Source organism: Heliangelus exortis, chromosome 12 (assembly GCF_036169615.1).
Source record: "Heliangelus exortis chromosome 12, bHelExo1.hap1, whole genome shotgun sequence".
NCBI lineage: Eukaryota > Metazoa > Chordata > Aves > Apodiformes > Trochilidae > Heliangelus > Heliangelus exortis.
This window is the reverse complement of record NC_092433.1, coordinates 6354055-6376364: the sequence shown is the minus strand read 5'-3', so window position 1 is coordinate 6376364 and position 22310 is coordinate 6354055. Positions and strand designations below refer to the sequence as shown.

General features: G+C 41.8%; 1 protein-coding gene across 7 annotated transcripts in view; it reads left to right on the top strand.

The window, feature by feature from the left end:
* The first annotated feature begins 3360 nt into the window (after positions 1–3360).
* The window catches only part of NISCH (nischarin), a 29559-nt gene continuing 10609 nt past the window's right edge, over positions 3361–22310 (top strand). For 4 of the 7 annotated variants that reach the window (XR_011728210.1, XR_011728211.1, XM_071755708.1 and 1 more), the window contains exons 1-13: positions 3361–3604; positions 9637–9720; positions 10439–10621; positions 14129–14177; positions 15158–15321; positions 16689–16784; positions 17452–17547; positions 18096–18248; positions 19419–19487; positions 20074–20259; positions 20454–20582; positions 21011–21124; positions 21915–22023. Coding sequence is in view for 3 of the 7 variants with exons in the window: in XM_071755708.1 (XP_071611809.1) it covers positions 3518–3604; positions 9637–9720; positions 10439–10621; positions 14129–14177; positions 15158–15321; positions 16689–16784; positions 17452–17547; positions 18096–18248; positions 19419–19487; positions 20074–20259; positions 20454–20582; positions 21011–21124; positions 21915–22023 (1519 nt within the window). In the remaining 4 variants the exon portion in view is untranslated. Of the gene's footprint in view, positions 3605–9636; positions 9721–10438; positions 10622–14128; positions 14178–15157; positions 15322–16688; positions 16785–17451; positions 17548–18095; positions 18249–19418; positions 19488–20073; positions 20260–20453; positions 20583–21010; positions 21125–21914; positions 22032–22310 lie in introns of all 7 variants that reach the window. The other 3 variants (XR_011728213.1, XR_011728212.1, XM_071755709.1) reach the window with 2 other exon arrangements.

The window sequence follows — 22310 nt, the reverse complement described above, 5'->3', positions numbered from 1 at the left end:
CCTCTCCAGTGATGGGGTGAGGGGGATGAGGACTGAGCTGGGTCCCAGTGTCACATTTTCCCAGGATTTGCAGTACCAAAAGATGAACTGCAGCCCTGCGGGCACCCCCTGGCCTGGGTTTCCCCAGGCTTCATTTGGGCTCTGCCTCTGTTCAGCATGAGGATGACAGTTGTATTGAAAGGAAAATAGTTGCATTTAAGGCATTAATTTTGGGAGTGTGTTTTTCTTTAGAATTTGAACATAACTAATATTTGTTGCCTTGAACATAGAAAATGCAGAAAAAAGCTGCAAAGGGTAGTAGTTGTTTTGTTAAAGGGCACTGGAGCCTGTCCTTGGGGGACAGCACAGGCTGGGGTGTGGGGCCTGCTGTCCATGAATGGTTTAGGTTTTTAGGTTGGAAGGGACCTTGAAGATCATGTAGTTCTAACTCCTGTCAGCATGGGCAGGGACACCTACCCACCAGACCAGGTTGCTCGAAGCTTCATCCAACCTGACCTCCACCGATCCATCCCCTACACCCTCCTGGGCACCCTTGTGGAGACCTCCAATGAAGTTGCTGCCCCAGGATGAATCCCAGCCTGGCACAGAGGAATTGTGCCTGGCCCCATCTCTCCATCCAGGGAGGCGATGGCTCTGAATCATCTCCCCAAAAACAGCCCTTGGGATGCGTCAGGTCTGTCCAGGGTCAGCGCACACGGGAACGCTAACATCGCCTTCAAAGGGTCGTGGCTGTGCTCCCAGAGGAGCTGGGCTGCAATCCGGGTTGGGATGTGGAAGAAGGATCTGTCAGCTTGAGAGGGGAAATCTGGGCCTCGGCACAGTGACATGGAAAAGCTGCACTGCTGCAAATGCCTCCTGCGAGGAGGGACTTGACAAAAAACAGTTGCGGCTCCAGGGGAAGGATGAAATCTGTCTGGTAGTGAGAGGCAATGTTCCTCCCTGCAGCAAGAGGTGCAGGGGCTTCGTGTCAACCTCTGCCTCTCCACTTGCTGCTCAAAGCCAGGGCTTCCAGCATCTCCTGGCTCTCTGAGAGATTTGCTTATGAGTCAGGATCTGGGGTTTTGCAATGAAACCCAGAGCCTGGGGTGTGCAAGGCACAGGAGGAGGTTGCTGGGGCAGGTATGGAGGTGTCCAGGAGAAAACCATCTACTGCTGCTCCTCTTGCCATCCCATGCCAGACGCAGGGCAGAGGAGGAGCATGGCTGGGGAGGGCTGCCAACACCAGTGCCCTTTATCCCGCTGTGCAGCCGGCTCAGCAGCACTCCAGCTGTCTCTGGTTGGGTGCTGTGCCTTGCTTGGGGCTACAGTAGCATCCTGATGTGCTGCTGCCCTTGTCAGTCAGTCCAAGGCACCAAGGCAAATGGGAGGGTTTACTGCACTTTTTTCTCCAAAATCTTGGTTCAGGTTTTTCTTTCCTGGCAGCTGCAGCTTCCTGCAAAACAAGCAGAGGCATCCTTCAGGTCATATGGAAGGAAAAAAAAAGCAGAAGTCTTGAGTTGCAATTTTATTTGAGGTTGGGAGTGTTTTGCAGAGCTCTCTGGGCAGTCTGCAAGGCCTCCAAGCTGCAGTAAAATGCTCCTGCATCCCCTTGCCCTGCACCCTTCAAAGCTTTTTAAGCAAGTTTTTAAACACGTCACAGGTTAAGTGGTCACCTGGAGCCCAATTTCCCCAATTAAACCAAGTTTCCTTCATGAAAAGCATGCTGACATTCCATGGGGGGGAAAAATCTGGGATTTTACTGCTATCTAGATCTTCCTTGGATGGTTTTGGCTGAATGAGCTCCCATGTGCCCCCTTCCCTAGCTGCATTGCTCCTGTTGACGCGTGCATCTTCTCCAGCAGCTGTGACACCATGAGCTACCTCAGCACCCACAGGAAGGAACTGCTGTAGGAAGAGGAGAAGGGCACCTATCAAAACTGACAGACATGTGAGCACTGCAAATTATTATTTAATTAAGGAGATGCCACATTCAGAGGAAACTTAATTAACATTGCTCTACAAAACCAGTTATTATCAAGATGCTGAGCTTGGCGGTGGCTCATGTGACACTGGGACACCCCTAGAAAATCCCACTTGGGCTGCTTTTACTACACGTGTTTTCTCCATCCATGCATCATCCTATGGATAAGTCCTGCCCAAGGGAAGGCAACGTACAGTGAAAACAAAATAAAAATGGGTTTACCCAGCTCTATTTGCAGAGCTGTGGTGGCATATTTACTGCCTCAGTCCTGGATGCATCTGCCAGACTCCAGTGCTGCCCCTGGAGCATTACAACCTCCGCCCTGCAGCTTCTTTCCGCTCAGAAAGTGCTTTAAATCCAGGTGATTTTAAAAGCCACGTGTGCACCCAAGACATCCTGCACTCCTGCTGTGACACTACACTGGAGGAAGATGAGCCCTCTGCAGCCGGCAACTGGCTTTTTATCCTGCAAACCTCCTGCTCCTTTAGCCACGTGTTGGACCTTCCTGCAATGCCAGATCTGCACCGTGTACTGTGCACTCCAGTCTGCAGCTGCCCTCAGCCAGCTGGCACAGGTGTGAATCTCCTAGAGCTGCCTGCATTGCAGTGCACTGCACACCCTGAAGCTGTAGGGCATGGTGTTGCCCAGCATTACAGTGTGCATCACACCATTGCACACACACTGCATCGCATTGCACAGTGCTGTCGGGCAGAGCACTGTGTAGCATTGCACAGCCCTTTGGAGCACTGCACAGCATTGGACTGCCCTGTGTTGCACTGCACAGCACAGCACTGTACAGCCCTGTGCTGCGTTGCACATCCCTGTGTTGCAGTGCCTATCTCTTTGATGCAGTGCACGTCCCCGTGATGCAGTGCACATCCGTGTTGCAGTGCACGACTCTGCTGCATTGCACATCTCCGTGTTGCAGTGCACGACTTTGCTGCATTGCACATCCCCGTGTTGCAGTGCACATCCCCGTGTTGCAGGGCACATCCCCGTGTTGCAGGGCACATCCCCGTGTTGCAGGGCACATCCCCGTGTTGCAGTGCACATCTCCGTGTTGCAGGGCACATCCTCGTGTTGCAGGGCACATCCCCGTGTTGCAGTGCACATCTCCGTGTTGCAGTGCACATCCCCGTGTTGCAGTGCACATCTCCGTGTTGCAGTGCACATCCCCGTGTTGCAGTGCACATCTCCGTGTTGCAGGGCACATCCCCGTGTTGCAGGGCACATCTCAATTCCGCAGCCCCGCAGTTCACGGCCCGTGGGGGAGGCACCACGCACGCGCCATTCTCCACCCCAAGCCCCGCCCCTCCCTGCTCCAGTCCCCGCCCCCAAGCCCAAGCCCTGCCCCTGCTGGCGGCCGCTGCCTGTAAAGAGGCGGCGGGCGGGGCGAGCCGCACCCTGAGGGGGGGGGGGAGTTGAGGCAAGATGGCGGCGGAGGGAGAGTGGTCCGGGCTGTCGGGCGGTGTGAGTGACGGCGGCGGCAGCCGGAGGAGAGCGGTGACGGCGTGAGCGCGGCGGAGGCGGCCGGTTCCCTGCGCTTCTTGCGGCGTCATGGAAGCAGCAACGGGAGGCGAGGACGGCGAGGAGCCCCCGCGGGAGGCCCGAGTTCTGGGTTCCGAGCTGGTGGAGACCTACACGGTGCGGGGCTGGAGGGAGGCTGCGGGTCGAGGCCGGGGGAGCGGCTGAGAGGAGCGGGGAGGACGTGAGGGACGTGCCGGGCAGGGGGCTCGCGGGGTGAGGAGAGAGCGGGACTCGCGGGGTGAGGAGAGAGCTCGTCTCGCGCCTCCTTAGGCGAGTTGGGGTCTGAGGGGAGCGGGCGGGGGCCGAGCTGGGACTGCGCTCCCTCCTGCTTCGCCCCGCCGGCCTCTCCCGGCTCTGAGGAACCCGGTCGGTTCTCGGATCGGGTTTGTACTCGGGGCTAGAGCTAGAATTTGGCAGAAGTTTCCGAGTGGTTTGTTATTCCGTGGAGGGACGCGCATTTTGGGAATTGGGCCCCGAAGGCGGGCGGGAGCGGGGCTGAGGGTCGAAAATGGGGCCGTGGGGTCCTCAGAGCTTCTGCTCTTTGGGGGAACTGAGGGTTTAGTGAAGGCTGAGTTTGCGAATGTCATGTTCTTTCTCGTCGTATCTGTCCTTACACCTGTACATCTGTGAATGCGGCTATATGATTACGAAAAAATTCTTGTCGAGTAAGCCTATCTTTAAAAGCTGGACTAAATAGAGTAGGTAATCTTCAGGTGAAAATACCACAGAAATCCCTCTTGAAGAGCTAATCTTATTTTCAGTGGAAATTGGATGATTTGAAATTGACAGTTTTGCTCTTCTCCTACAAGAAAAGAGGAAAGATTGTCAACAGTGCTTTAGTTTGCGGAAGGAATTAAATTTTTGATGTAAACATTTTTTTTTTAACTGGTTGCATTGTACCGAGAGTTAATTGGTCTGTTTTTCAGGAAGAAGCTCATTATAAAACAAACCTCACCATAATTGCAGACAAAAAACATCTTGAGTGCACCACCCTTTTGTTATATAACTAAAAATATTTTCTGCTCCTGATTTCAGGGTGATTTGAATGGTGTTTTTTGTTTGTAGAATGTGCATAATAAGACAGCATTTCTGCCTGCTCTTGAAGGAATCTAAAGGCAAAAGGGAGCAATGGTCTAGAAAGGCAGTATTTGTAAAGTTGCATAACAGTTGCACATAATGCTTCAGGTAACTGCCTCTGAAAAGGTACCTTGAGAAAGCAGAGCAATGGGCGTATGATTTCTGAGGTCTTAATCAATGGGGCAGAGGATTTACACAGCTGTAGTACATAAAGGGCCTAAGTCCTTCCTGATTGGTGACCATTGAAACTTCATTGTGTGGGAATTACAGCCAGGTGATGAGTAGCCATACCTATGGTCATAGTTATCATCAGCATTTGGGGAACGAGTTGCTTAGAAGCTTAAAATATGTTCTTGGAAATGGCTTCAGCTCTTTCTGGCATGTTAGTTACATAACGTGTTTGCAGAAACGATGCTGCTGCTGCAGAGATGTTAGCACTGTGCCTTAGGATGGGGTTCGTCCCTCAAGTGAGTTTGTTTCCATAGCTCACTCCCCTCAGAGCTGCGGGGCACGGACTTGTGGGATGGTGGCTGGAAACTTCCATTTCAGGTGTGAAACAAGACTCAGCAATGTCAGTGTTGGGGGCTTGGAACTGGATGATCTTTAAGGTCCCTTCCAACCTAAACTATTCTATCAATTCTATCTAGTATTTTGTAATGACAGTGATTGAGGAATTCAAGTGAATATCAAAAATGCTATGTGCCCCCCTTACTCCACTGGAGGTTATGGACCAAGAAGGTGAAACATTAGCTATCTTGCCGCTTCAGCCTTCCAGCTAGTTTTGTGGTACAGCCCAGCAATACCATTTATGTATTAATTAGGCTGAGCTGTAGTGCAGAAGTGCAACTTTACTGCAGGTAATGTTCAGCAGCAGCTCAGCTGATAGTTGGACTTAACATTTTAAGCTGCTGCAGCTAAGCCCAAGGAAGCTTACTTTTTCAAGGCCAGATTTCCCTTTTAATGATTGTGAGTCTGGAAATGCCATGCAATTTTAATGCAGTTTTTCTTGTGATCTTTGTAAGTGGGTATTTAAAAGGCAAGATTTACCAGTATTTGGTCCTGCTTTGATTCTCTTCCTGCATTTTAAAGGAGCTGTTGCATTAAGCTTACTTGTGTGCAAACCTCCTCAAACTGCAGGACTCCAAGCCTGCATCCTGTTTGTATGTGAAAGACTGCACTTATTAGAAATAGATATTTTTATAAAATTTTCGCTTTCATTTAATTATTCACAACGTTAAATGTTTTACATAAATTAACATTTGTGTTTAGAGTTCAAAATTAGATTAGCAGCACTTGCTGTGATAGACCTGTTCTGGAATAGCAGTGAACTCAGGTGTGTAACAGTCAAGTCAAATCTGGTAAAGGTGAGGATGGAAGTAGAGAAGTAGTGAGCTGCATCTTTATCCGTTATTATGCAGTGGTCCTATATACAAAATCATAGAATGGTTTAAGTTGGAAGGCTTAAGTTAAAGATCATTTAGTCTCAGCCCACCTGCATGGGCAGGGACATGTCCCATTAGAGCAGCTTGTTCCAAGCTCCATCCAGCCTGGCTTTGAACACTTCCAGGGATGGGGGAGCCACAGCCTCTCTGGGCAGCCTCTGGTGGTCTCTCACCACCCTGAAAGTGAAGAATTTCTTCTTTATATCTAAATAATCTATCCTCTTTCGGTTTGAAACTGTTTCTCCTGTTGCTACGTGCTCTTCTAAAACCAGGTGCTTTCCTGTAGGCCCCTTCCAGCTTTACAAGGATTTACATCCTTGTTTTTGAAAGAATTGTTTTTCTTTTGGTAGGTGTGCTTCCCATTATGCTCTGCATTTCAAAGCTCAATCTCAGTAGGAAACTTATTTTAATGATATCCTTTTGACAGCTGTAAGATTAAAACTTGTAAAACATATCAGGAAGACCCACAGTTCTGTGTAATTTTGAAGGTGCTTTTGTAAATGTGATTCTTACTGGTGGAAGGCAAGGAATGGATAAATCCAGCTGGAAAAAACATTGCATTTGTTAATGTTTTGGGTTTTTTTCTGTGGGAATAGAAAACTATGATCACTTGTACTAGGTATTTCTCCTGCATGTGCCTGTCCAGATAAATGCTGACTGAAGACCGGCTCATAGCTAGAAGGCCTCAAGGCTGCCAGTGCTTTATTTATTTCCTGCTATTAATTTGCTTGGCCTAGAATTGTCTTCCTGCTTTTCCTGTCTTCTGCAGTTGTTTTTAATACGCTAGCTTTGATATTTAAGGAAAATGCTGTGGCTTCCTTGAATGGGTGTAAACTGACTGCTTGAGGAGATGTGGTTACATCACTGCTGTGGCATTTGGGACCTACTGGCTGCAGTCACACCTGTGTCCCAGGCTGCCTGTGGGCAGCACTGTCAGTCATCTGTTAAGTGGGTTGCTGTCTTCTTGACAGTAGAGACCTGTGTGAAGTTGGATGAGGGCTACTGTAAAAATGCTGGGTTTCCATGTAAAGTGGGATGGACAGGTTTTTGTAATGTGTACAGGAAGCGAACAAAAGGCAGTCTGGAATCACTGCTGCTCATTTAACAGCTGAGCTGTTGTTTTTTTTAAATTATACATGTTAAAAAATTCTGGTAGATGTAGGCATGCTGTTTGGTGGTGTGACTACTTAACTGGAAAGAGTTTGGTTAGAAGGTAAAAATGTACAGCACTACAGATATGCTAAACACTTCACAAAGTAGAACTTAAAGTGACTGAAGTATAGAAAGATGTACAAAATATATTGCACAGAGCTTGGTAGAGATACTGTGGGGGGAAGACTTGTGAAAGTAAACACTTTTGCATTTTAGCTCAGCAGAAATGCAGTTTATGGCATAAATATGGGGGGAGATTTCACATGGTAATTTTGTCTGGGAGACAGTGCAATGTAGAGAATTTCATTATCTATCCACATATGCCTTCCAGCAGCTGGCTTGACAGGTAGGCAGTCCTTGAAGAATCTTAAGCTGTCAACCTTGTCATATTAGTGCACTCAATATTAGTTGAAGCTGAGCTTACATATGTGGCTTTTTTAGACACTTAGGGAGGTTTTTGCTTTAAGATGATTGATTTCTGTGTTGAAACAAGTCTTTGGAATACATGAGCATACTGCATTTGTGTTTATTCTTCAAGGTAATGGCAGTTTTTGGATTGATGTGAAACCAGTTGCTGTCATCCTGCATGCTGATGCTGTTTGAGGGATGAATACTTACTGCCAGCTCTGCTACACATGGGGAATGCTATGGTTTTTTTAAGTCTTAATTTGAGGGATTATATCACAGGGTGTAAGCACTCACTTCAACAGGTAGTCTCCTGACCAGACTATCCATTTGGCTCAGTGCTTTGTTTCTAGAAGTGGTCAGTGCTTGCCATTTCAGCAAAAATCTTTATTACAGATTTGCTTTGACTGTATTATATAGAGAAGAGGGACACTCCCTCCTTGTCTTATGAGCTGTCAGTTGGGGCCTGTGAAGTGCACTGTGTTTACACTGTCTAGTCTGAGGTTTTATGCCTTGTCTATTCAATCTCTATTGCCTTCAGCTATACTGCTTGATCTGCCTTAATTTACCACAGCTAGTTTTGAAAATGAATAGTCTTTTTATTATGGCTTCTAAATGTAGTATTTCTTTAGTTCTGACTTTAATTTTCTGGTTTCTTTGCGTCTGCCCTTGCTTTCCTCAGTGTTACGAGATTTTTGAATTGCTCAGGTTATTCCTGTTCTAGTTTGTCACTGGCACAATGAATAATCCTGATCTGCAATTTCCCAACACAACATGGTGGGAAGGCAGTCACAGGCCTTAATTGAGACTGTAATTCCGTGTAGGCATTCATCTGTTCTCAGTGCTCATCAGAACACTGATGTGTCACTTGCTGTATGCTCTAGTCAGACATCTTGGCTCAGTTCTGTGTAGGACTTGGTTTCTGTTCAGCAAGACATTGTCAAATGCTTACAAAAATGTAGTTGGTATAAGATACAGTAGATCTTCTAGAATTAATTGTTTAATGTTTGGTAATGTGCTGGTCTGTACTAAGTAAAAACTGGTCTTTTACAAAAATTGAAACTCGTGATGCTTTTAGTTTCCTCAAGTGGGTTTGGCAACTAGATGTGCATCATTCTTGTAGCAGCTGAGTCAGATCTTTGTAATCTGTGGTAGTGAGTTCTCAAATGTATTAAATCTTTTCAAGATTTGATTATGAATTGGTGTTTTCCCCAACAAGTACAGCTGGATTGGATAACACAGTTTGTTTAATTTGTTGTTTTCAAGTAGCTGTAGAACTGGTTTTGCTAAGCCTTGTTTGTTTTCTACTTTGTGTTTTATGTTGTACCTTTACAATTTTTTTGAGATGGCTTGCTTCTGGCATAGCCAAAGGTTACTGTGAGTTTCCTGCAGAACCAGTATTGTTCAATCTGGAAAGTCACCTGTAATGAAAATCTTGAATTGTATGGTACATGCACAACTAAAATTTAGTTTTGTGTGAAGAAACATTTAGTTGTTTTCAGTAATTGTAGAGATTCTTGGGCACAGTAACTCTCAGGAAGCTGTATTGTGTGCTTTATTTACCCTAAAAGGAATAAGTAAACATCAAGCAACAGGTTTGGCCAAATTTCTGAAGGGCTAAGATCAAGTTTGCTGCTTAACCCTGAAGTGACAGCAGGATGTTGCCAAGTTCCTCCCACTGTTGCAGAACTACTTAGAAGGAAGAAGGGATGGCATCATCTGGGGTTTGTAGATGGCTATGAATACTGAATTTAGCTAGGAGAAATCTTTAGAAAAAGAAGTAGCTTAGAGATCCTGGCTATTGCAACCTTTGGGCTACAAAAGCAAAAGCCATTGCTATACATGAAGAGGCATTTGCCTGTTTGTTTTCTGTGTGGAGCAGCCTTGTGAATGAGAATAGGTATCCTACATCAGCAAAGTCACCCTAGGGTTTGGATTAGCTTTTAGTTAACTCTGATACTTTAAGAATGCAGAATCACCATATAGTGTTGCATTAACCAGCATATCTCACAGTCAACTTCTCTTTAGGACAAATGCTTTGCATTTCCCTTACTTTTTATTTCCTCCTTTCAGGTGTACATTATTCAGGTCAGTGTTGGCAATCATCAGTGGACAGTCAAACATCGTTACAGTGATTTCCATGACCTGCATGAAAAGGTAAGGGGATTAAAACTGTGGTCTGGGTCTCTTGCAAAGCACTGTACAGTTTGTGTAGTCCTGTTGTACGGGACATAAATTTTTTCTTTGATAAAGAGCTAGGTATCTGCCAGGTATTACCTGAACTGCAGACTAAATCCTTTTTGTATGAAAAATACTGTTACATTCCCCTCCTGAACTGGGGGAGAAGTTGTCCTGGACAACTTTAGCCTTGTGCAGAAATTTGTATCACAGGATGGAGTTCAGGTTTAGTCATAAAAACTTTTTGCCAAGTGAGGTGTTTATTGTTAGGTGATCTGGTAACCAAAAGCTGGATTGGAGCAAACACTGTTCTGGGAGGAATGAATGATAAAATTGTCCATAATAGCAGTTAAAAACCAATGCTGATTAAAAATGAAAATGAGGGAAAGCCCACAATATTCAAGATGAGGCTGCTTTCTCAGAAACACACTGGTTATTTCATTGTTTTATCACCTTAGCCCCATTCTGTCCTGTGGTGCTGTAATTCTCTCAGAAAACACCATTCTTGAAGTTATTATTGTATGGAAAAGTATTCTTTCTGAAAATACCTAATACTCGAAGTTCATAGGTAAATTTACTGAAGTAATTTTTGGGGGGGTCTTACCAGGATCAGGCAACATGCTCTTAGTGTGTTCCATTGCATCTTTTGTGCAAGTTCAGATGGTGAGTCATGTAATAACTGTAGTCTGTCTTTCAGCTTGTTTCAGAAAAGAAAATAGATAAAAATCTGTTACCTCCTAAGAAGATGATTGGAAAAAATTCCAAAAGCCTGGTGGAGAAAAGACAAAAGGAATTAGAGATCTATCTGCAAACCTTGCTAGTCAAGTTCCCTGTTACTACTCCAAAAGTTTTGTCACACTTCCTACACTTCCATTTATATGTAAGTGTCTTTCTCCAGGTCTCTGACTTGGAGAGAATTGTATGGAACCTTCACAAGATAGCTGAAACTGCTCTTTTTCAGCATTTTGCACAATGTAATGAACAAAGCGTATTTTTAAGGTTTTTGACACCACTTTTTATTGCAGTAGATACTGTGCTGGCAGGTACCGTGGTCAGTGTCTCGAAGAGGAGAAAACAAATGCTGGCAGGATAGTTTGGAGGGTGTAAATAAATCTGAATCTGAAATGGTTGTTAGGCTGAAGTCAATAGTGCTCTCCCAAGGAACATTGTGTAAGTGATCCACACACACCCCTACTTAGCAGTTAATGGTTAGAGCTGTGGTTCACACTGAAACAGTTCCCATTTTCTTCCCAAATGAAGAAAAATGGTGCTGCTTTGTGAGAAGCACACTAATGGAGTGTCCTCTAGAGAAATAGCTCCAGCCAGCACACTGGACATTACACTAAAGGATGCTGAAGTAATAAGCAAGGGCTTGCTTCTGTGTTCAGATTTCAATTAATTTGTTCATCTCTTGTGTGTAATTAGGCCTTTTTTGCCGTGTGGCATCGTATCCATGTAAGGGGGAGAATGAAAAAAAAAAATGCACTGGAGAGTTCAGTGGAAAGGAGGAGCAGTAATTGCTTTGGAGTGGGATGTGCTGTGATTGCTTCATTGTTTCATAAAAGACTTCAGAAACGAGTCACAAGTGGTCCGTTAGGTGTTATAATTAAGCTTGAGCAACAAAGAAAAAGCTGGTTTAGTTACATTAGTGAACATAATTATCTTGTTGAGACTTTAGAGTATGACTTAAATGAACAGAAGGTTTTACTTCATAATGTTGCTACTGCCCTGCACGTTTGAGTGAGAAGCAATAGTTTGTCACAATCAAACCCTCTAAAATGGATTAAATGTTTTAAATGTACTAAAAATGAGCATGATAACATAGGGACAATTCTGTTCAGATGGAGCAAACATCTGATCACCAGGAAGTTACCTAATTTTTCTGGCTACTCTTTCTTTTAAATGATCTCTGTTATTTAATGTTTTAGTGCTGTAACTGGAACAAAGGTTTTTATGCTGCCAGAAATTCCTCCTAGTCCTTCTCTTGTTTTTCAGTTAGACTATTTTATTTCCTCTTTATGTGAGTCTCATCCTTTTTTGCTTTTTGAAAGAACTAGCATTATTTGGATATGAATGCTTCCCTGTTTCTGTACTGTGTGTTTTAAGAGCAAAGTTGTTGCTTAGTCTGCCTTTGCTTTGAGTCTGGCTTGACATATAAACTGAATTGGTTTTGCTTGGAACTTTAGAATACTTTTAAATATTTACAAAAAAAGCTACTTATTCAGCAGAAATGCTAAATATTTAACACAGTGATTCTACTGGAAAATGACCTTACTGAAGAACTTTGATCTTTTAAAATGTCTTTGTTACAAACAACCCATGTCCATGCTTGAGCCCTGATATTGCCTCATTAGTTTATATAGGAAGGCTGTGATATTTTTTTGTCTACTCTTATTTGCAGTATTTCTAGTAGGGATTATTTAATTTTATTTCCCAGTTAAATAGAATCAAATGGAGTAGAAACACCTATTGTAAATATATTTAAACTACTTGGAAGCTTCTATGTGTCAAGGGGAAAAGCCAGTTGCATGTGACAGTAGTGTAGAACATGGTTGTTACTTTGACATTGAATTAGATGTCTGCAGTGATACGGGAATGCTTACTTTGTTGCACTGTCTTGTACTTTGTCATCTTAGAAGATTTGGTTTTTAACTTGCAGATAGAAGCTTTTATCAGAAAAGAATTGAGTACCCACAAAATGCTGTTCAGAGACACCTGCAAACAGTGGACCTCTGTGGATTTGGTGCATATAAGCAGTTAGAGCTGAGACAAAGGTCTCTTGTAGATCTGACAGAGGAATAAAACTGCTTTATTTGCCTGCTAATCACTGACCAGTCCAAGTCATATTCTTGTTTCAATTATACATCTATAATGTATAGAAAAAAAATTCTGCTCTGTGTCCCAGATGATGAAAGGGATACAGAGTATAGTTTTCCATTAAGTCTCCATTGCAGATAAGTGTAATTGGCATACTGAAATGAGAGTCAGAATTGTTGAATTTTGTTTGGAATACAATTTCTAGCTTGTTGTTCTCAAAACTGTAGTGTGGAGGCATTGTTCATCCTCAGTGAGTGGGTTTTCAGTTATACTGAGAATGTGCTGTTCTGAAATGTTTGCCTCATCAAAGAGCTCAGCTGTCTGCTGCAGATGTTGTGTGGATTTGTTCCCTTGTTGTGAATCATGAGGGATTTGTCAGCAAAGTAAACTCATCAAATATTTATTTTGTGATGATCCATAATATCTGTTTATTCTTTGCCATTACCTGGAAATGAGATGCCTGTGTCTAGGGGAAGCTTCAGTATCACAGATAGTTCTATTCTGTTGTTTTTGTCTGCCTGTGAGAAAGAACTGTTGGAAATGCTCAGAACTAGTTCTAGACTTCCACAGAGCATTTGCTTTTTGTGGAAAGAGTTATACCCAGATGGGAAATACTTATAGTGATCTTTGTGCATCTTCAGATTTAGAAATAAATCCCTGCATTGACACTTTTCAGCCTCTTTTCCTCCTGTAGCTCTCAGTGCCTAGAATGGAGTTTAAGCATTGGAATGGAGTTTCTGGGTGGAGAAGATGGAGAATGGAGAAAAGGGGTTTTCTGTTTACTCTGAAGAAAGCATAATAGGACTTAAGTCTAGAAAACCTACTACTTTTGATGTTTTTCTTATTCCCTGTAAATCTGTTAATATAAAGTTTTTCTGTGAATTAGTGATATTCTGAGGAAAAATTGAGTGCTTGATGCAGTAGACTGGTCTTCATGTTAAAATCTGAAGAACACCAGAATCCTAGAATTTTCATGGTTGGAAGGGACCTTTAAGATCATCTAATTCCAGCTGCCCTGCCGTGGGCAGGGACACCTCCCACTACATCAGGTTGCTCAGAGCCCCATCCAGCCTGGCCTTAAAAACTTCCAGGGATGGGACTTCCACCACCTCTCTGGGCAACCTGTTCCAGTGTCTCACCACCCTTATGGTGAAGAGCTTCTAACATCTAATCTAAATCTGCCCTCCTGGTTTGAACCCAGGTAACTATTTTAGTTACATGCTACTGTCCTTGTAACAGATTCTTCAAAACTGAGCCCCTTTCAAATTGGGCTAATGGTGGCAAGTAATAGTTGCTTTAGTTGCTGTTGTCCTTCAGTAATATATGCAGGATGTGATTATTGAAATGTAGTTCAGTATCTTCCATCTTGGAAATGGAAATAATATCAGGTTATTTTTTATGAAGCCTTTTCAAGTTGCACAGAAATACATTAAGACACAATCACAGTTAATTTCTGTTTAAGAAAATCCCCTGTACCTCAGCAAATAAGAGTTCAGCAAATGTACATTTTGAAAACCTTGAACTGCAATTATGTAAATAGCACTCAATTATGGTAGTTTATCCTTTGCAGGAGATCAACGGGATCACTGCTGCATTGGCTGAAGAGCTCTTCCACAAAGGTAAAGAAATTGAAAGAATCTAACTGGGAATGGGTTTTTCTCTGCATGCATTGACATACCTGTGATACTGAATCTCCAGACAAAGAGATTTGAATATTCTATATCAAGACTATGAGACTTTTTATTCCCCTTTGTTTCCTCACCTTTTTCTTACTGTTTGCACTTTGATTCAAGCTGCATTTTGAGAGAAGCTGTAACAGTAGTGCAGCTATGTTTGAAAACAAAATAAAAGAATTGGTGAATTTTGGTTTTGAAAAGGGCCTGCTAATCTGTGTCCTTAAAGGACAAGATGTGTTACTGGTGATCAGAAGCTTTTTAAAGCTTTCTTCCTTGGTATGGAAGCTTGATTTGTGTCACTGAGTCCTGATACAGTCTGTCTAAAATGCAAGAAGCCACTTTACATATCTAAATACTGTTCTTCCAGAACTCAGTAATGAGACTGGGTCAGTGAGTTATACAATGTCCTTTTCTGAGACTGACAAATGAAAATTACATACACTTACTGTAACTGCAGCAACTCTAGCTGGTTCATTAGCAGCAGGAGGCATGGGAAATGATTAACCCATGCTTGTTTTCTTTTGAAGGACATGCCAGATGCTACTGTGTAATTTCAGTGGCTGAGGTGATAGGTGAAACATGTTTCAGCATGTCATTTCAGATTGCTCTGGCACAAAAGTAACTTCAGGTGAAGCTGTTTCAGAGGTCCACTCAGCATTTTGGAACAATTTAAGGAATCTCCTGAAGAAATCTTTCTTGACTTTGTAGTGCCTCCAATGATACCAGAATCGTTGTTATCTGACTGCTTTATATTAATGTAGCCTTCCAGTAGCTTAAAGTGGCAAAAAAGGGCATTGTTTTGGTACCTCAGTTGTGAGCTTAGAGTCTAAATGACAAACATATCTAAGGTTAGATCTTCCAAGTACCATTTCTTCTGTAATCATCGCAGCACTGTTTGATACCCTCATACTCTTGTTTTCCAGGAGAGCAGCTGTTAATGGCTGGAGAAGTCTTCACCATCAGACCTCTGCAATTATATGCTGTCACTCAGCAGTTGCAGCAGGGAAAGCCTACATGTGCTAATGGAGATGCCAAAACAGATCTTGGTCATATTCTAGACTTCACTTGTAGACTCAAGTATTTAAAGGTGAGCTTTGCTTGTTATGGATGGTGGACAGGATGTTTTTCTCAGACTGACTTGATTCTTAGCATACTTCTGGAGTCTAGTTTGAATGCATGAGAACTTTACTGATGGTAAACACCTGCAAGCATTTGGAAGTCAATGTTAAACAGGTGTTTTTCTGCCAAACTTCAATACACAGTTCTCTATCAAACCTGTTGATTGACCTGTGTGGTGGGGTCTCTCAGACAGCAGTGCTGTCTGTATGGATGCAGCCACAGAATCTTAGTGGGTGCTAGCAGGAATGGGGAGATAGATGAATACTAACTTCTTCAGTGCAAGAACTGCATTGTTTGCAAGACAGCCTTGAATTTGTAGCTAAAATATCATTTCAGAATAGGTGTAAGATGGCCTCAGAACAGATCATTTTTGTCTGGAGCCAATATGGTTTTTTCCTAACAAGTAATTGAATTGGAAAGAATTTTCCTGAATAATTGTTTTTAACACTGCTTGCTACAGCTCAAAACCACTTTTTAGTCCCTTTATTACATTAGAATCTTCCTTTTGACTTGTGTGTTCAAAGGGGAAACAAAGTAGTGGATCAGGCAAAGCTTCACTGGATGACTTAGGAAGTTGCAGAAGTAAAACCACAGCTGTACTGTTATTCCTGTGGATCTTCAGTTGTTTGTGCCATCCTTCTGAACAGAAGATTTTTCTAGCTGGAGAAGAGCGTATTGATTACAAAAATTTACAAAAATACCCATCTTCAGAATTTCTGGCCCTTTCTGAGTGCCTGTGAGAGGGTACCTCGAGAACTTATAAGATACATTAGGATCAGAGATTTCTCCCCAAATTATATTCACATTAAAGGAAGCCACCTGTCATAGATGCTGCTGACATGCTCTAAGGCCCAAATCCAGTGACCACACAAGAGTATTAAATGCATTTTTATTCATGTGTGCAAATGTCTAATGTTATCTTCAAACCAATCTTACCACTACCATGAACTTCATCCCTTGCAGAGGAGCTCTTGGGGCATCCAGGTATCTCAAGGAAGTTGATTTTAGTGAATTGAAGCTCTGGCTTGGTCAGCTGAGAAGGAAACCTTGGTTAGCCTTGCCTATGGTATTTTGGGTATTTTGCATGCCCCATGTGATACAAAATGCAAGCACAAGGTGGCAGTTCAAGTTTGGTGCATTTAGCTGGATCAGTCAGCACTTTTTTCCACAAAAGTTAATGTGCAAGGTTCATTAATCATTCCATACTTGAAAAACAGTTTAGAACTTTGGCTGTCTTCCCAAGCTATTGTGTTTGTGCTGTTGCCTGTGTAAGGCAAATGTGGACACCCTGGATTGTGTGCACTAACTCTCAGCCAACTAAATGTTCATTCCTAGGTCACTGGAACAGGGGGACCTTTTGGAACCAGTAATATTCAGGAGCATCTCTTGCCTTTTGATCTGTCAATATTCAAATCACTTCATCAAATAGAGGTATGGCTTCAATACTGCTCATGGAGGCTCTGTGAATGCTAGGTCTGCTGCATGTATCTGAAATTTGGCAGTTGTATACTTTGATCTGGTGCTGGAATTGGGGAGTGCAATGTTAAGAAGGACTTCTGCTTGTGAAGCTGTTTTTTGTCATTTCTTGGAAATGATACCAAATTTAAATGTTAAGAATAGCTTGCACTCTGTCTTCAAAAAGAATGTGATTTCCATCATATACATGAAACCTAAAAGAGGATGGCTTTTCATTTCCTTGAAGACCTAACAAATGGGTTATAATGGGGTCTCTTGGTGAAAAGTACTTTTCACTTGAAAGCACCAAATATTTATTAAAATATCACGACATTAAATTTGCATGTGAAAGTACAGTTTTGTGTATAGTGCCTCTTGCTTGTTAATTTGGAGATTTTTTCACTGATCTGCTTTCAGTGTGAATGACAGGGTTTATATCAGAAATTGTTCAGTGAGTATTTTGTAAGTATTTCTGACCACTTCAGATCATCCAAGAGACAGAATATATGACTGTCATGTGGTCTGTGCCAACTTCTGGTGGTGCAGGAGATATTAAGGGAGTACTGTAACTGCTCTCAGATTGGTAGAGAATATGCTGTTGAAGCTTTTGAGTTGCCTCTTCCTGACTAACTTTTTTTAATAGATCAGTCATTGTGGGGGGAAGCTTATCAAAGGGCTGACTTCATCAAAACATGCTCTGGCTACAATGAGCATTCGATTTTCAGCAACATCAATGAAGGTAAGAATGAGTTCCTGATTACAGTGAGAGTTCAGATTCACATTAAATAAAATATGCACTTTGTGGAAATATCCATTTTGAGTCAACATATTCTTCTGTACTACTTGTTGCAAGTTCTGCTTTTAGAATTGTGGAACTGAAAGGGTTTGCTGACCCTTCAGAATCTCAGCTTTAATGTGGAAGAAGTGTCCACAGGTGTCCCCTGACTGACATTTCTCATGCTTTTATTGTATTCCAGAATTGAATGCATGTTATTCTTTTCTCTGGTTTTGATTTGGCAAGGGATATCCAGTAGCATAATTTTCACACTCCCTCTATTGTTCCTCCACATTCCCTGGTTTGACTCAGTTGCTCATGGTGAAACTCCTGTGTAGATCTAAAATAATTCTTGCCCAGTCAGCTCACATTTTAAGACCTACAACTTCAATCTTAGGTGATTATAAAGCTTAGAAATCTTCTTACTTACATAAGTTTGTTTGGATTGTTTTCAAAACTATTAACTTTTAGTGAAGATGAAAGCATATTATCTTGTGCTTGTCTTCTAACAGGAAATCCTAGTGCCTGAGGCCTCTGAGTTTGATCAGTGGGAGCCAGAGGGTGAAACTTCAAGTTGTCCAGTGACAGCTGTTATCCCAACCTGGAGAACTTTAACAACTTTGGATATGAGTCACAATAGCATCTCTCTAATTGATGATTCAGTGGTAAGAAATATTTCTGTTCTTATCTGTGGAAAAAAAGTATGACTTCCTTTCTGTGGCACACAGTGGTGGATTTTGCATATGCTTTATATTTCTCTTTTTGAAACACTTCAAGTTGCATTTACTTCATGTTGATTAGCTGCCCAAGTTAATGCTTAGGAGATTTTTTCCTTAACTAGTTTGATATTGTCATTGCTAAAGAAGAAAAGTTTGTCATTCTGTGCTCTGTAAGCAACACTTCCATAAATACCAACTTTTGGAAACATGCTTTTACTGTTTGCTTTGGCTTTAGGCCACATAAATATTTTTTAAAAAAACAAAAACCAATCCTCCTGGGCTCAACTTTGGAAAGTTAAGGCTGAAGTTTCCTGCGTATTTAAAAACTGGATAAAAAAATGGTATATTTTGCCAGTAACTTAAAGATAGGTTTTGCAAATCAGTTATTAACAGAAAATATCACTCTTGATAAGAATGTGTCTAATGTGAGTATAGCTACTCTCGTGAAGTGGGAAGTAGGTCTGTAGCTTGACTCCAGAGATCATGGACTTGGAGCATAGTTTTCTTGTTCAGGGTTTTTTTCTGAGCTATAGACAGGATTCTCCAGGTCAGAGTCCAGACCTTAAATACAAGGCAATAACTGGTTAGATTACAACCAAAATAAAGCAGATGCAAATATATTGACATAAAAGTTCAGCATGAAATTCAAGGTGGAGTCCCTCAAAAATAAGACATTTTGGGTCAAAGTGTGTTTTTGAGAAGTTTGTATTACCTTGTAATGCTTGGCTAGTATAATCAAACTGTGGAAACAAACCACTCAACTTATTCTGGGTTTTGGTACTGTTGTCTTTATCCAGGCTTGTGTGTAACATAGATATGCTTGTTTGTTTGATCCGTAGTTACTAGAGCTAAACAGGGAGCAGCTTATTTGTCTTCATTGAGAAACCAAGCTTCAAAGTGAAACTTAACCATGTTACTCAGAATAACTTGGTTTTATTAAGAACAAGATTGAACTCTTGTTGCACTAAATCATATGCAGTGCTCTTTTAATACCAAAAGTTGATAAGAGATTATATATTGGATGATATCTTTGCTTGTTGGCTTGCTGATAGTGAAGGAGGTATGGCCCGATTTATAAGCTGAAATGCATTTAACATATGCTTTCTTCCTTTCTAGAAATTAATTCCAAAGATTGAATTCCTGGATTTGAGTCACAATGGGGTGTCTGTCGTAGAAAATTTACAGGTAAGTGATATTTTTGAAGGGGACCTTTTTCTCCCAGACTGTCCAGGACCTTAGAACACAGATTTTCTTGCTTTAGAATTTTGTTGCTCATCATCTTCATGGAGAATATTTTAAGCCCAAATAATTTATCCTGCAAAACACGAAGTATTCTTTTAATGGTGCATTTCTTCCCTGGAGGTTTTTAGGAAGGGACTGGATGTGGCACTCAGTGCCATGGTCTGGTAACCATGGCAGAAGTGGATCAAGGGATTGACTAGATCTCAGAAGTCCTTTCCAACCTGGCTGATCCTGTGATTTTTAGTTACTCTAGATATTTTCTTTGCCAATATTGGCATACAGCATTTTCTTCTTAACTAAAATCATTCACTGCCAGTTATATCTGTGGGTTGTTAAAAGTGCAGTTGAGGAAGTACCCTTTGTACAAGCTTGAACCTGTTTAATGAGCAATTTCATGTCATCTTTTTCATGCAAGTCAGTGTCCACCATGAAAACACTTGCACAAAAAAAAGGAGCATTTATCAAACACGTGGTATTGTTTAATTGTAAAGATTTGGTGCATGATGTGGATTTTTCTGTACTTTTATAGCATCTTTATAACCTTGTTCACCTGGACTTATCCTATAACAAACTCGCATCACTAGAAGGTGTTCACACAAAACTGGGAAACATCAAAACTCTGAATTTAGCAGGAAATCAGCTGGAAAGGCTCTGTGGTCTTAACAAACTGTACTCGTTAGTCAACTTGGATCTGAGCAACAACAAAATAGAACAGGTAACTTGATTTTCAGTGTCAAATTGTGCTTTAGATTACAAGCAGCTTCTTCTAGTGGATGAAACCAGAAATAAACAAGTGCCTGTGGTTATTTTTCCTGGCTATCATGTGTAATTTAAGCAAGAAATGCTCAGTCTGTATCCTCATTTTCATTTAGCCAATCTGTATTCATTCTTTTATTTAAAACCTTCCAGATTGATGAAGTGAAAAATATAGGAAACCTCCCATGCCTAGAAAAGCTGATCTTATCCAGCAATCCACTGAGCATCATCCCTGATTACCGGACCAAAGTACTTGCTCAGTTTGGGGACAGGGCCTCAGAGGTAAGCCACAGTGCACTTCTTTGGAAGCTGGCATAAGAAAGTCTCTTTTTAAAGCCTGGCAAGGAAAGTAGTGCAAATGTTCCAAAAATCCAGTGAGTTTTTAATGTGCATCAGAAAAGGTCTTCAGAGAATGAAACTGTATTAGCATTATTCAACTGTGCCACTGGATGTAACTGAAAGTTCTCCTGCCCCTTCACTGGGTACAGGGTGTTGATGTTGAAAGACAGTTGTGCTAGGAGGGTGTTAAGCTTGCCAAGCATGTCTTGAGTTTGCATTCAATTATGTTAGAGCAAGGCCTGATGTTACTTGTTATGTAATGGCTTCAAAGATTCATATAGCTTTTGCATTAAGCTAAGATAATTGAGTATTGCATTAATAACAAGAAATTGTAGAGCTACCTTGGTTTCAGTATTTTTACATATTTTTAGGTCTGTTTGGATAACACGGTTACCACAGAAAAGGAACTAGACACTGTGGAAGTGCTGAAAGCTATTCAAAAAGCAAAGGAGGTGAAATATAAACTGAGCAGCTCTGATAAAAAGGTGAGTTTGGTGCTGTAAGAGGAGTAGAATGTGCTGCACACAAGATGTTTAGAAAAAAGACTTAGAAATGAGATCTAGGCAGATTTCATTGAAGCTTTTACGCTTCCTTTGTTGTCTGAATGTGGTATGAATTTTAATGTTGCCAGTCTTTTTCTAATTTGGTTTTCAGTGTAATTTCAGTAATTATGTGACCTTCCTTTTTGTGCTGGCTTGGGAGATGGGACGTAGGGAGGAAAAGATCAAATGAGTTAGTGGTGTTCACAATGAATATTCAGTATACTGTATCAACCATATTTTGTATCTTACACAAGTATTACAGAAGTGTGATTTTACTGCTTGTGTTGGAGTACTGAAATTACTTACCCAAACTTTGTTCTTGTGGGTATTTAGCAGTGGGAAAGAATCCCAAATCCTCTGTGCCTTCTCTTGTGTGTCAGTCTGCTGTGTAGTTGGTTTGTCTTATTTTGGTAGTAAATTTATTATCAGAACCTGTTCTGTCCCTTCACTGTAGAAATCCTGTTTTCATTCTCTTGAGGCTTGTGAAACTCACTGCTCGTTTTGTCAATGTGATTAATCAGTGATCAGATTGACTTCTCTGAAAGAATTCTTAGAGGAGTTTCACTTAAAGTGAAAATAGAAACTCAGAGGCTGTGTCCCTGTCACCCCCAAAAAGAAGCTGGCACTGTCTTTCTTTTACTGACATGAAGAAAGTGTTTGTAGACTTACTTTAGTTCAAGATCTAATGTCCTGTGCATTGAGGTCTTTAATCACTGCATACTTTCTTTATTAGATCAGTGAGGACTCCAGGCTCTCTGCTGCCAGCTCCAAATCAAACTGTTCTTCTCTTACTGTTCGCCCTTCCTCTCCCTCTCTGCCTCGTCCTGTCAGCTCCAGCCAAGGTAATCATGTATGTATCGTGCTGCTGGGCTGAGCCTCTTGGTTCTGCTTTTCTAAGCTGCATTGATATACATGAACATTATGTGCATCAATATAGGGCTTATCAAGAGCAAGCAGAAAGACCTGGTAGTCTTGGCTTAGAAAGTGGCAGTTTTATGAATGTGAATCAGCAAAAATGACCCATTCACTGTAGTGTTAATTAACTGTAGTTGAAGTTTGGGTACAGGACTTATTTAACTGCATCATCCTGCAGAAATCACCAGCAGAAGTCTATTTTCCTGGTTTAGAT